At 33.7% G+C, this 12,873-nt stretch overlaps 1 protein-coding gene across 8 annotated transcripts in view; it reads left to right on the forward strand.

Annotated features, from left to right (window-relative positions):
• Positions 1 to 12,873, forward strand: part of LOC111047906 (aspartate, glycine, lysine and serine-rich protein) — a 94,408-nt gene that overhangs the window by 25,129 nt on the left and 56,406 nt on the right. For 6 of the 8 annotated variants that reach the window (XM_039421397.1, XM_039421396.1, XM_039421399.1 and 3 more), the window contains 4 exons: positions 208 to 255; positions 498 to 608; positions 7,946 to 8,053; positions 12,814 to 12,861. In XM_039421397.1, coding sequence (XP_039277331.1) covers positions 208 to 255; positions 498 to 608; positions 7,946 to 8,053; positions 12,814 to 12,861 — 315 coding nt within the window. Of the gene's footprint in view, positions 1 to 207; positions 256 to 497; positions 609 to 7,945; positions 8,054 to 12,811; positions 12,862 to 12,873 lie in introns of all 8 variants that reach the window. The other 2 variants (XM_039421400.1, XM_039421401.1) reach the window with 2 other exon arrangements.

The following is a 12,873-nucleotide window of genomic DNA, read 5'->3' on the forward strand; positions in this document are numbered from 1 at the left end:
GTGCATTCAAGCTTTCCAATTTGTGAAGTAGCTTGAAATATGTTTCTATTATTGCAGACGAAACATAGGGCTCTTCAATTGCTGTTCAGGCGGACTGAGAAATATATTTCTCATTCATTTCATAAAATAGTCTAGAAAATGTTTAGGTTGACATAGAATCTATTTTGCAGGAAACTCTATCTCAATTCCATATTATTTTATTCACAGATATGGAGGCCAAGAAGCTTCTAGGGATGGAAAACCTAAGGACGAAAGGTATGTCGATTCTCCATTCTTGTAAAATATAGAGAACATTCGCATGATTGTTCATTCACCGTACAGGATTGAGCAATTAAGTATGGAAGATTTGTAATGACTGTTACATACTCATTCCAAAACAAAATTCTTAAACAATATCACTTTTCCAAAACGTACTGTGAAAGTTTGTTTTTTATTATTAGTGGAGAACTTTTCAATATCTGTCTATTATTGTGAGCAAAAAAATCTATTTGTTCCAGTTCTGGCACCGAGCCAAGCTGGAATTGCTTTGGAAGCAAAAACAAACCAAGGACAGGTCCAGGATCAGGAAGACCCGGTTCAGAACCATCATCGATCGATGGAAGATCTGGGTAATTCACAAAATTAAAATATTAAATTTGCATCTCGAATTGCATAAGATTGTATGCAAGCGCTCATATATTTGATATGACACTATTTTTAATGCCCAAGAGGTATATAGTCGGAGAGTATAGAATGTTAATACATTCTTTACACTCTGAGTATAGAAGTCACTCTACTGTCTTGAAAGAATATACCTACGTTCGTGTTATGTTTCAGTGGGAAAAAAATGCTACTTTGGATAGTAGTTGGAGGAAAATCTAGAGTTTTTCAACAATAATATAGATTATTCTCTTATAAATCTTGATTGTCGTATGTTAAAAATAAACGGTCTGAAATGGAGGATCTGGATGAATAGAAGAGAAGTTGAAAATCTATCTCTTTTAATATGGATGGAGATGAAGAAAAGCTCTCAGATATGCCATCGGGCGACAAACATTCCCCTCCATGAGGAAAGTTGCAATTTTGTCCCAAGATTCACATATAACTATTCTAAATGTTATAAAGTACATCGGATCATAGAGATTCATTTCTTCCACTGATTTACTTTTTCTGGGTTTCAAGAAACATTGTATTTTCTAATTTGTGAAGAATCTTCACGATATTTCCTACTATTGCAAACCAAAATAAATGTATTAGTACATATAATAAATGAAAATTAAATAGAGTTAAACTAAATTTGGGAGAGCACAAGGTTATCTTATTCTTTCTCTCCCTATCATTTTGATAATGTACTTGTTGTATCAATCAATGGAGAATAAATAAATAATTTTTCTCATTCCTGTCAAGTATTTATGTTTATCTCGAAACACATTTGCTCCAGAGAGTGAACTGTTCCAAGATAGTTCGATGTGAACTAAGGTGAACAAACAGTAATGTTTGAGAGCTCGACGAGAGCGGTCGTATCGGAGTGGTTGCTGAGTCAGCTGTGCAAAGTTTAAACGTTCCGTAACAAAATATTTCGTGCTAGTGAACCGTGCTGTAGTGAATATTTTATTTGAAGATTTAAAGATGTCTTGTTTTATTTGCTCTAAATTCGTTTGGAATTCAGGAGAGCTGATTTCATGTGTCGACTGTGAAGCGAATTTTCATATAGGATGTGTGAAAATGACCAAGGACGATGCGGACTACATAAAGAGAAACAAACAAATTTGGAGATGTGGCAGCTGTTCCTCTACACGTCGCAAAAGTATGGTGAGTGAATCGACAACAGGAAAGAAGGACGTGACTCTCCAAGAACTCGCAGGAGTTCTTGAGGTAATTGCAGGAAATCAGACGTCGATGAAGGAGAATATTAAGAAAATGGAGTTGGAGCTCGGGAAATCAATTGAATCATGTCATCAGGCGATTAACGACATAAATAAGAAGTTTGATGAACAAAACAAGCAAATTAGCACATGCCTCATCAACATCGATAAGCTTTCAACAGAAGTAGCTAGCCTCAGGAAAGAAAATGCAGAACTGAAGGAACGCGTCGAGGATATGGAACAATACTCAAGATCGAACATGCTGGAAATAAATGGTATACCCAAAAAACAGGATGAAGATGTAACAGAAATCATTTGTAGAATGAGCGAAGCATTAGGACACAAAATAAAAGCAGATGCAATCGACATTTGTCACAGACTTAAACAACGAAATGAAAACCTACCTCCACCAATCGTTGTCAAGTTCGTTCGTAGAACAGACAAACAAGTAATATTGAATAAAAGGAAAGTTACGAGGCAGTTTTCTACAAAGCAGATGGGAGAAACAACGGACCATCCAGTCTATGTGAATGAAAGTCTAGCACCTACGCGAAGAAGGATTTTCACCATGGCGAGAGAGATCTTCAAAAGAGGCGACATCAAATACCTATGGATCAAGGAAGGGAAGATTCTAGCTAGGAAAGAAGACGGAACACCAGTTATTGAACTCAAGAACAGTGAACAAGTGAAAAAGTTGAGCGTGATAAGTGCATCAAAGCAGCCAGGTAACCAAGAAAATAACAGTGTCAGTACCGTAAATAAAAATGTCATCAGAGATAAGTAACAGAGAAACACTAATTATCAAAATATACGCAGTCTGCGAAGTAATTTCGATTTATTCTTAGTGCAAATGAGGAAATTAGAAAACAAGTTGAAAATCTATCTCTTTTAATATGGATGGAGATGAAGAAAAGCTCTCAGATATGCCATCGGGCGACAAACATTCCCCTCCATGAGGAAAGTTGCAATTTTGTCCCAAGATTCACATATAACTATTCTAAATGTTATAAAGTACATCGGATCATAGCGATTCATTTCTTTCACTGATTTACTTTTTCTGGGTTTCAAGAAACATTGTATTTTCTAATTTGTGAAGAATCTTCACGATATTTCCTACTATTGCAAACCAAAATAAATGTATTAGTACATATAATAAATGAAAATTAAATAGAGTTAAACTAAATTTGGGAGAGCACAAGGTTATCTTATTCTTTCTCTCCCTATCATTTTGATGATGTTTTCGTTGTATCAATCAATGGAGAATAAATAAATAATTTTTCTCATTCCTGTCAAGTATTTATGTTTATCTCGAAACACATTTGCTCCAGAGAGTGAACTGTTCAAGATAGTTCGATGTGAACTAAGGTGAACAAACAGTAATGTTTGAGAGCTCGACGAGAGCGGTCGTATCGGAGTGGTTGCTGAGTCAGCTGTGCAAAGTTTAAACGTTCCGTAACAAAATATTTCGTGCTAGTGAACCGTGCTGTAGTGAATATTTTATTTGAAGATTTAAAGATGTCTTGTTTTATTTGCTCTAAATTCGTTTGGAATTCAGGTGAGCTGATTTCATGTGTCGACTGTGAAGCGAATTTTCATATAGGATGTGTGAAAATGACCAAGGACGATGCGGACTACATAAAGAGAAACAAACAAATTTGGAGATGTGGCAGCTGTTCCTCTACACGTCGCAAAAGTATGGTGAGTGAATCGACAACAGGAAAGAAGGACGTGACTCTCCAAGAACTCGCAGGAGTTCTTGAGGTAATTGTAGGAAATCAGACGTCGATGAAGGAGAATATTAAGAAAATGGAGTTGGAGCTCGGGAAATCAATTGAATCATGTCATCAGGCGATTAACGACATAAATAAGAAGTTTGATGAACAAAACAAGCAAATTAGCACATGCCTCATCAACATCGATAAGCTTTCAACAGAAGTAGCTAGCCTCAGGAAAGAAAATGCAGAACTGAAGGAACGCGTCGAGGATATGGAACAATACTCAAGATCGAACATGCTGGAAATAAATGGTATACCCAAAAACAGGATGAAGATGTAACAGAAATCATTTGTAGAATGAGCGAAGCATTAGGACACAAAATAAAAGCAGATGCAATCGACATTTGTCACAGACTTAAACAACGAAATGAAAACCTACCTCCACCAATCGTTGTCAAGTTCGTTCGTAGAACAGACAAACAAGTAATATTGAATAAAAGGAAAGTTACGAGGCAGTTTTCTACAAAGCAGATGGGAGAAACAACGGACCATCCAGTCTATGTGAATGAAAGTCTAGCACCTACGCGAAGAAGGATTTTCACCATGGCGAGAGAGATCTTCAAAAGAGGCGACATCAAATACCTATGGATCAAGGAAGGGAAGATTCTAGCTAGGAAAGAAGACGGAACACCAGTTATTGAACTCAAGAACAGTGAACAAGTGAAAAAGTTGAGCGTGATAAGTGCATCAAAGCAGCCAGGTAACCAAGAAAATAACAGTGTCAGTACCGTAAATAAAAATGTCATCAGAGATAAGTAACAGAGAAACACTAATTATCAAAATATACGCAGTCTGCGAAGTAATTTCGATTTATTCTTAGTGCAAATGAGGAAATTAGAAAACAACCCGCTAATAATAGTCTTGACAGAAATATGGATACTAGAGAATGAAATAGACTTATATCATATAGAGGGCTATTCCGTACATGGTAATTTTAATCATAACTACAGAGCAGGAGGAACTTTGGTTTATATAAGCAGTGAGATAACGTTAAAAATAAAGACAATAGTTCTTATTTCAGCGGACTGTGTACATATATCTTGTTCATATAATAATTTTGAATTTCAGTTGTTGGCTGCTTACAGGTTGCAATCAAAATCACCCAAAATATTTCTTAACGAATTAACCTTGTACTTAGAAGAAATATTTAATATTAACGAAAACAATGAGGTCCCTTTCTTTTTCACGGGAGATATAAATATAGATCTTTTTCAGAACACCAGAATTATTGACGATTACAAATATCTAATGAATAGTTTTGGATTTGAATCACTCAATACTGATTACACTCATAGGTCCCGATTTTCCAACTCTTTAATAGATCATCTTTACTTAAAATCCGGCAAAAATAGAACAAAACTGAATAAAATTAATCTAATTCCAGAAATACTACATTTAGATATAACTGATCACAGTACAATCATACTTAAAGTTGAAGGATTGAAGAGATCCAACGAAGAAGCAGATACAAATTATAAAAAAATATGCCCAATCAATTACCGGAAGTTGAATAATATTTTATCATCGATTGATTGGGATAGAGAAATACCAGCAGTATCGGTTGATGAGGGATGGGAAAATTTCATTGACACTTTTAAAAGCGCTATCAAAGATTCACAAGAAAATCTTCTTTTAAAAAATAACTTGACACAGAAATATAGGTCGCCATGGATAAATAGTTATCTGATCAAGCAAATAAACTTAAGAAATGAGTTATACAAGAATGTAATCAAACAACCTAATAATGACGACTTAAAACAAATATACAATACATTCAAAAATAACTTACGTAATGAACTGAGAGAAAGAAAACAATATTATTATTCAAAACTGTTTAGAGAAAGCCAGGGAAACATTAGAAAGACGTGGAAAACAATTGACGCGTTAATAGGATTGAAAAAAATAAAGAACCACTAAAACTGATTGTTGATGAGCAGGGAAATAGCACACATGATAGTAATAAAATTTCTAATTCGTTTAATTCTTATTTTCTAAATGTTGTGAATAAAATGAATGATGAATTAGAACAAACCACGTTGCAAACCAGGGAAGAGTCTGCTAGGATATCAAAAATAAGGTTTCCATACAAATCTCCAACTAATTCAATTTTTCTCCACCCTACAAATCCGGAGGAAGTAGCAAGTATAATAAGAAAATTGAAAAATAAATCTTCGCCAGGTGTAGATGGAATAAGCACAAGCATGATTAAAAAAACTTACATGAATTATTTGAACAAATTAACCGATCTAATTAACCTGAGTATTGCCAAAGGAAAATTCCCAAGCATGTTCAAGCACAGCGTAGTTATACCTATTCCTAAAAAGCCAAATTGTAAAAACATAGATCAGTTCCGCCCAATTTCACTTTTACCGGTTTTTTCCAAGATTTTAGAAAAAATATTCAAGATTAGACTTGAAAACTTTTATAAAAATAATAACTATTTTAGTGATAACCAATATGGTTTCCGTGAAGGAAGAAGTACAGAAGCGGCAATTAAAAATCTCATTTCAAAAATAAATGACAGTTTTAGTGTTAATAATAAGTGTGCAGCTCTGTTTCTTGATATATCTAAAGCATATGATGCTATTGATAAAAACATGCTTCTAAAAAAACTTGATTTATCAGGAGTAAGAGGAATTGCTAATGATTGGTTATGATGCTACCTATCTAATAGGAGTCAAAGGGTCAGAATTAACGATACGTTGAGTGAACCCGGGGACATTACCATAGGTATTCCCCAGGATCAGTGTTATCAAGTACTTTATTCCTGGTCTTTATCAACGATTTGACGGATGGTGACTTACAGGGAAAGATTACATCTTTTGCAGACGATACAGTTATATTTTATTCGGCCAAAACAAATCAAGAACTTAAAAATAAATTAGAAATGGATCTTAAGCACCTTAGGTGGTGGTTTTGCGAAAATAAATTAACTATCAACACAGACAAATGTAATATAATACAATTTAATCTTCAAAACACGGATCAGGAGTTAACTAGTATTTACTTCCATAAATTAGATTGTGCGCAACAGGTGAATAATATATTGTGTAACTGTGAAACAATAAAACAAGCACTTACAGTTAAGTATCTGGGCCTCATATTGGATAGTAGGCTCACTTGGTCAGATCATGTACAGAAGATAAAAAATGAGTGATTTGTATACATAAGGAAGTTCTATTACCTCAGACAGTTATGTCCAAAAGAAGTATTGTTACAATTATGCCATGCAATTATTGGTTCTAGAATAAATTATGGAATAATATGCTATGGGAGTGCATACAATGTTCATATTAAACCTGTGATTACTGGTCAGAAACATATATTAAAAATAATTTGTAATAAACCTAAACAATATAGTTCAATGATGCTCTTCAGAGAATTATCAATATTATCAGTGAGACATTCTTTTCTATTCAAAGCATTGCTGGATTTAGCTGAAAATAATTTCGATATTCAACAGATGAGAGAAAGAATAAACCTCAGGAATTCACAGGACATTAACCTCCCAAAACCAAGATTAGAACATTCCAGACGACACTTCAAATACATAGCTATAAAAATATTCAATTCACTTCCAGTAACAACAAGGAAAATAACGTCACGTCATTTATTTAGAAAAGAAATCAAGAAACTCATTTTACAACTAGACAACCCGAATGATTTTTTTACTAAATTAATATAGGTCTAAATTTAGTATAATTTACACATTACACGACATTAACACTGCAGCAATCAAAGATCATTGAACTCACAAATCCCGTCCGGTATGCGTAAACAGTAAGACAGTATCAAATTTCAATCACTGTCTCTTTCTTCAAAACGCATTCATTTATGGTCTAATTACATCAGCACTTTGAAAAAAAAACGAAACGTTAACTATGAATAAAATTGAACTAAATATGAAAAAAACAGCAACCACTCCGTACATAGTTTTAAGTTTTGTGTAAGTGTATGTGTGTGTGTTTGTGCGCATGTGTGAATGTGTGCGCATATGTGAATGTGTGTGCGTATGAATGTGTGCAAGAATGATTATAAATATTGACATATTGATTTATTTCAATATAATACCATATTCAATTATTATGTTCTTCATGATATAATATTTAAATTTGTATATAAATATTTTATTATATATATTCAAGTGTCCCCACACAGGGTAGCCTATAGGGAACACATATTAGAAATTAGGAAACAATATTGTATTTGATTTTTGGAATGCATTTGATTGTTTAATTTTTTTTTTTTTTTTTTTTTTTTGAATAAAGAATCATTGAATAAAGAAAGAAACTAAAAGAGTCTAATCACATATTTCTTGATCCACAGATTCGGAGGCCGGGGCCCCTCTGCGGACGGAAGACCTGGGGATGGAAGACCTGGGGACGGAAGACCTGGGGACGGAAGACCTGGGGATGGAAGACCTGGGGACGGAAGGTATGTTTATCCACATTATTTTTTCTGAAAGAATCACATATATGTATTATAATAGGAAAGAGAACTCCAAATTTGGAAAATCAAAATATGCTCTTATACAATCATCACAGATCAGACTTCATTCACCCTTAAAATTTCTCATTCTCTACTTACACATTATTCCTCTATTGATGTACCGTATAAAAAACATAGATATTCTCATATAATATTATTCCTGTTTGAGTGGACTAAATTTTTGTCAAAAATGTTTATCCAACCCAGGAAACTAGTCTAGCTGATCAAAATACTTTTGATTAATACTTGTATGAGAATATTAGATTACAATTTTCTTGATCGACAGATCTGGAGGACTTGACTCCTTTATGTATGAGAGACCTGACGACGGAAGGTATATTCATCCTCTATAATATTACTCCTGTGCATAAATTACAAATTGTATAATAAGAGTGGAGGAAATGGGATTGGAAAATCATGAAACTATCATGAATCAGATTATTCTCACTCTCTAAATCAAATCTTTCCAAATTTCAGATTTCCCAATTTGAGAAAAATATTTAAGAGTATGTAATCAGATAAATTGCAACTGCGAACTACACATGCCGAAACTGTAAAATACCTTGTAGTAACGGTAACGGGGGACTGCAATCTGAAGTGGACTAAGCTCCATCGATTGTAGTTCAAGTTTTTATTAGATCAAAAAACTTAGAGCTAATAACATTTTGGATAAGAGGCTTCCTGAAGATGTCTGTGATAAAAATAGATTGCTTATTCACTCTGTACACAGAATTATTTCTAAAAATGAATGGATTTCATTCAGTAACAGAAGCGTGTGAACCTTTCAAAAGGGCTGACTATTGTTTGCTAATCATTTCACAGGTAGAGAACCCATACATTGTCCAAAAATTCCTCTTTTTCCTGGGTGGTCCCAAAATTCCTAGTTTCCAAAGTTCCAGTTACCATACAAACGTGAGACGTGAGATCCATCGACATGTAAGGGCGAGGGCACATATACAACTATTTGATTCAACTTGTTCGATGAGGAATAGAAAACAAGCATTTTCTATTGGTGTACTATCATATTTTCCAATTGGTGTGATGGTTTTCACCTGTCACCTAAAGTAAAGCTATCGGTTCCTTTAACTAGTATCTTGATAGAAATTATGAATGGGTTTACTGTTTTTAAATAAAAACTCCAATCTAAAAAAAATCAAATTTTCATGAAAATTTGGGCATTTGAAACACAAATACTCAAACAGAAACATCGACACAAGAAATGATCTTCTTACAAAATAAGTACTTATTTCTTTAGGTTAAATTCTTTTATCTGGTTACAGGTTTTTTTCATCTCACAAGAAATACTTTACTTCACAGAAACCATAATAATTCAACTCTTAAAATCTTTAAACAAGCCAAGCTAAATGTTTACTCAACACATCAAGAAGCCATGTTAAAAGTGAGAGAAAGCTCTCAAAGAACTTGCTATAGTTAAGCCCTAAAGAATTACTACGTCACCTGTATTACCAACATAAATAGCCCAGTCAATGAAGGTCCAAAAAAGCAGTTTCGATCCGAAAATTGAATAAAAGCTGAATTTCCCACCATCGATAGAACCCTTCCAGAGGGTTATTCTCCCAAAAATCCCAAGAAATCCCCTTGGAGCTTTCCGCCCCAGCCCCCTAAAACATGAAAAATGCAGATAAACCCGGGCAATCAATTAACTCTGTAACCATTGATCGGAAACAGTTCTATTATATGCCATTCGATTCGTTACATTATGGACTACAATATTAGTTATATTCATTTTTCCAATAAAATTAACAGTTTTCTTGATAAAATAATATATATGTAAAAATTTAGGGGGTTTGTGATTTCATTTTATTGTTTTCTTCGATTAACTTCGAAACAAGTAGTTTTAAAGGAAAATGAGCCAAATAATTAATGTAGCCACTCTCATTGCAAATCCATTTATGTTTATTGTTATGTATTTGCGATTCGTTTTGACGCTGTGGAAGGGGAAACAGTCGACGCGGAACGGCGCGGCAGACTCTCTTAGCCATAGTAAACAGCAAACTGGAAATCAATTATCTCTGTAACCATTAATCGGAAAAAATCTATCATATGTCATTCGATTCGTTACATTATGAACTAAAATATTAGTCGTATTCATTTCCACAATAAATCAAACAGTTTCGTTGATAAAATAATATGACGAATACGATACGGAAGACGAATACGATATGAACCTTGAAATTCGATGTAGGAGAAAAATCACAGGAAAGATTCAGTGAGACAAACAAAATATGATCTTATTAAAAATAGAATCAAATCTCATTATTAAAATGTTTTGTCCCATATAACATTTGTCGCATCATTGTTCTATGGTCTCAAACTTTGTCCAGATGTATTATTGTCTACTAGGGTTAGAATCATGGTAATGAGGTTAATCATACTTAACTGCACGCATCAAACGAAATAGAACAATCAATCCAAATCTATTTCCAAAGAAATTCAACAGTAACAAATGTTGATCCAGTACAAATAACTCCTATTAACACTAACAAAAACAACTAAGGCATAAGTAGTAGAAATGAAACCACTGACATAAGGCAGAGGTGGAAATCACTTGTAAGAGGTTGACATTGGTTGATAGCGTGCCAGTTATAAAGGAAATGCTTGTGTTCTATTCCTCACCCAAAGAGTTTGCCTAATAAAGATGCTAATGTGTCCGCGCCCTTAATTACCTGCCAAAGGGTATCATGTTTGTATTGTTCTCCTTTGACCGTTCTATGTCCTCATACCCCGAAAATCTTTGACTTGAGGTATCCCCATGAAAAGAAATCACACGAGCCTAGATCGGGTGATCGAGGAGGCCACCGAATATCCCCATTCCTACTGATCAAGCGGTCAGGGAAAGATTTTTCAGGTCAAAAATTCATTCTCTCAATCTTTTTGAAAATGAGTGTTCTCATGTCATCGGCGAAGTTCAGAAATGAGGAAGCTGTTCAGCACCTGAACATAGCGAGCTGATAATACTGTAACTGCGTGGCCTTTATCATCCTCAAAAAAAATTTGGCCAATTCGAAGACATCTCACACCAGACAGTCACTTTGGCCTTTCATAAAGTTCTTGAGGATTTTGACCAGCCCAATACCAAAAATTTTGTTTTCGCCCCACTTGGATGTAATGATCTGGTTTACGTGCGTCATATGGAGGCCGAAAGTGATTGTTTTCTGACCAGGCCGGTAAAAATTTTACGGCCCTAGGGCTGTAAAATAACCTTGAAGTCAGCTGATTCTGATTTGATGTGAACGTGTTTACAAAATAGTTTATGAAACAGAATCAGTTTATGCTTCTAGAATTGAATAAAGTATTTTGCAATAAGATACTATCATTTTATTTGGATGAATGAAATACAAATGAGATATTATAAACTATTCAAATTCAATTTTCAGAGTATAATAGAATCTAACCTCAAACCTCCTAGTACTGCGTTTATCACGGAACATGGTGGATAAATGGAATCATTTTATGCTTCTAGAATTCAATAAAGTATTCTGCAATAATATACTATCATTTTATTTGGATGAATAAAATACAGATAAGATATATATTATTATAAACTATTCAAATAATTCAATTTTCAGAGTAGGATAGAACTTCTAACCTAAACTTCCATTGACATTCAGATTGGCCAAATTTCAAGTGTGCTAAAACAGCTGATCAAAAACTTTTCATTATTTGTGTTTATCATTCAATAATTAAAACATTTATAATAATATCATCTTATTGTCATTTGGAAGAATAAAAAGTTTAAACTCAACCTCTTACATAATTGAACATAATCTTTTAGGTTATTTAGACAAATCAGAATAAAAAATAAAAATACTTGGACAATTTCCTGATATTCAGATTACCTCAGATTTGATGGAGCTATGACCTTCCACTTTTGCTTTCGGAAGTGCTTATAATAGACAATAAATTATTTTCATATATATATATTGTTTATTTTTCTGTGTGGCGAAAAATAACGTTCTCACCATGGGCAAAAATGTTTTTCCGGCTCTCAATCTTTTCTAGTCCTCGGCCTACGGCCTCGAACTTGAAAACCGATTTCGAGCCGGAAAAGTCTCATTTTCGGCCCTAGGTGCGAAATATACTATTATTCACGTGCTAGTCAGAATTCCAGTGTTTGACTTCAACAATGTGTGCAAAATGATGATTACCACCTTATTAGGGTTATATTCAAAAAGTAACAGTTTCTCTGTAAAAAAAAAAATTTTAAGATTTTTTGGAATATATGCCTGGAAAATATTTCCTGTGAATTCTATTTTAATACCTCGAATAGTGCTGTTTGACTGCACCACGTTCTATTAGCCTATCCATATTTAAAATAAATTATTATTAATTTTCTTATTTCTTCCCCATATTGCGGCAAATTTGTTTCCTTTATATCTGGCAAAGTCGATCCATTATTTATTATAATTATTCATCATTCATATGTAAGTACAATTTTTTTCAAGTCCCACACGGACTTTCTCAGGACTCATTATATTTGATTTTGATTTCTTGAATAAATTGTATTATTGAAAAATGAGAAATATATTTTATATCCAATAAATTTCAATTTTAATTTATTTTCATAGTATTCCAGACACAAGATAATTACATAAATTCAACTTTATCAGTTTCATAGAGTAAATTGTATGTTATATCTTCATGTTGATTGTTAGAATCAAAAATGGATTATTCTTGTTCAACAGGTATGGAGCCCGAGACCCATCTTTGGATGGTAGACCTAGCGATCGAAGGTATGTTCAATA

This window comes from Nilaparvata lugens, chromosome 2 (assembly GCF_014356525.2).
Source record: "Nilaparvata lugens isolate BPH chromosome 2, ASM1435652v1, whole genome shotgun sequence".
NCBI lineage: Eukaryota > Metazoa > Arthropoda > Insecta > Hemiptera > Delphacidae > Nilaparvata > Nilaparvata lugens.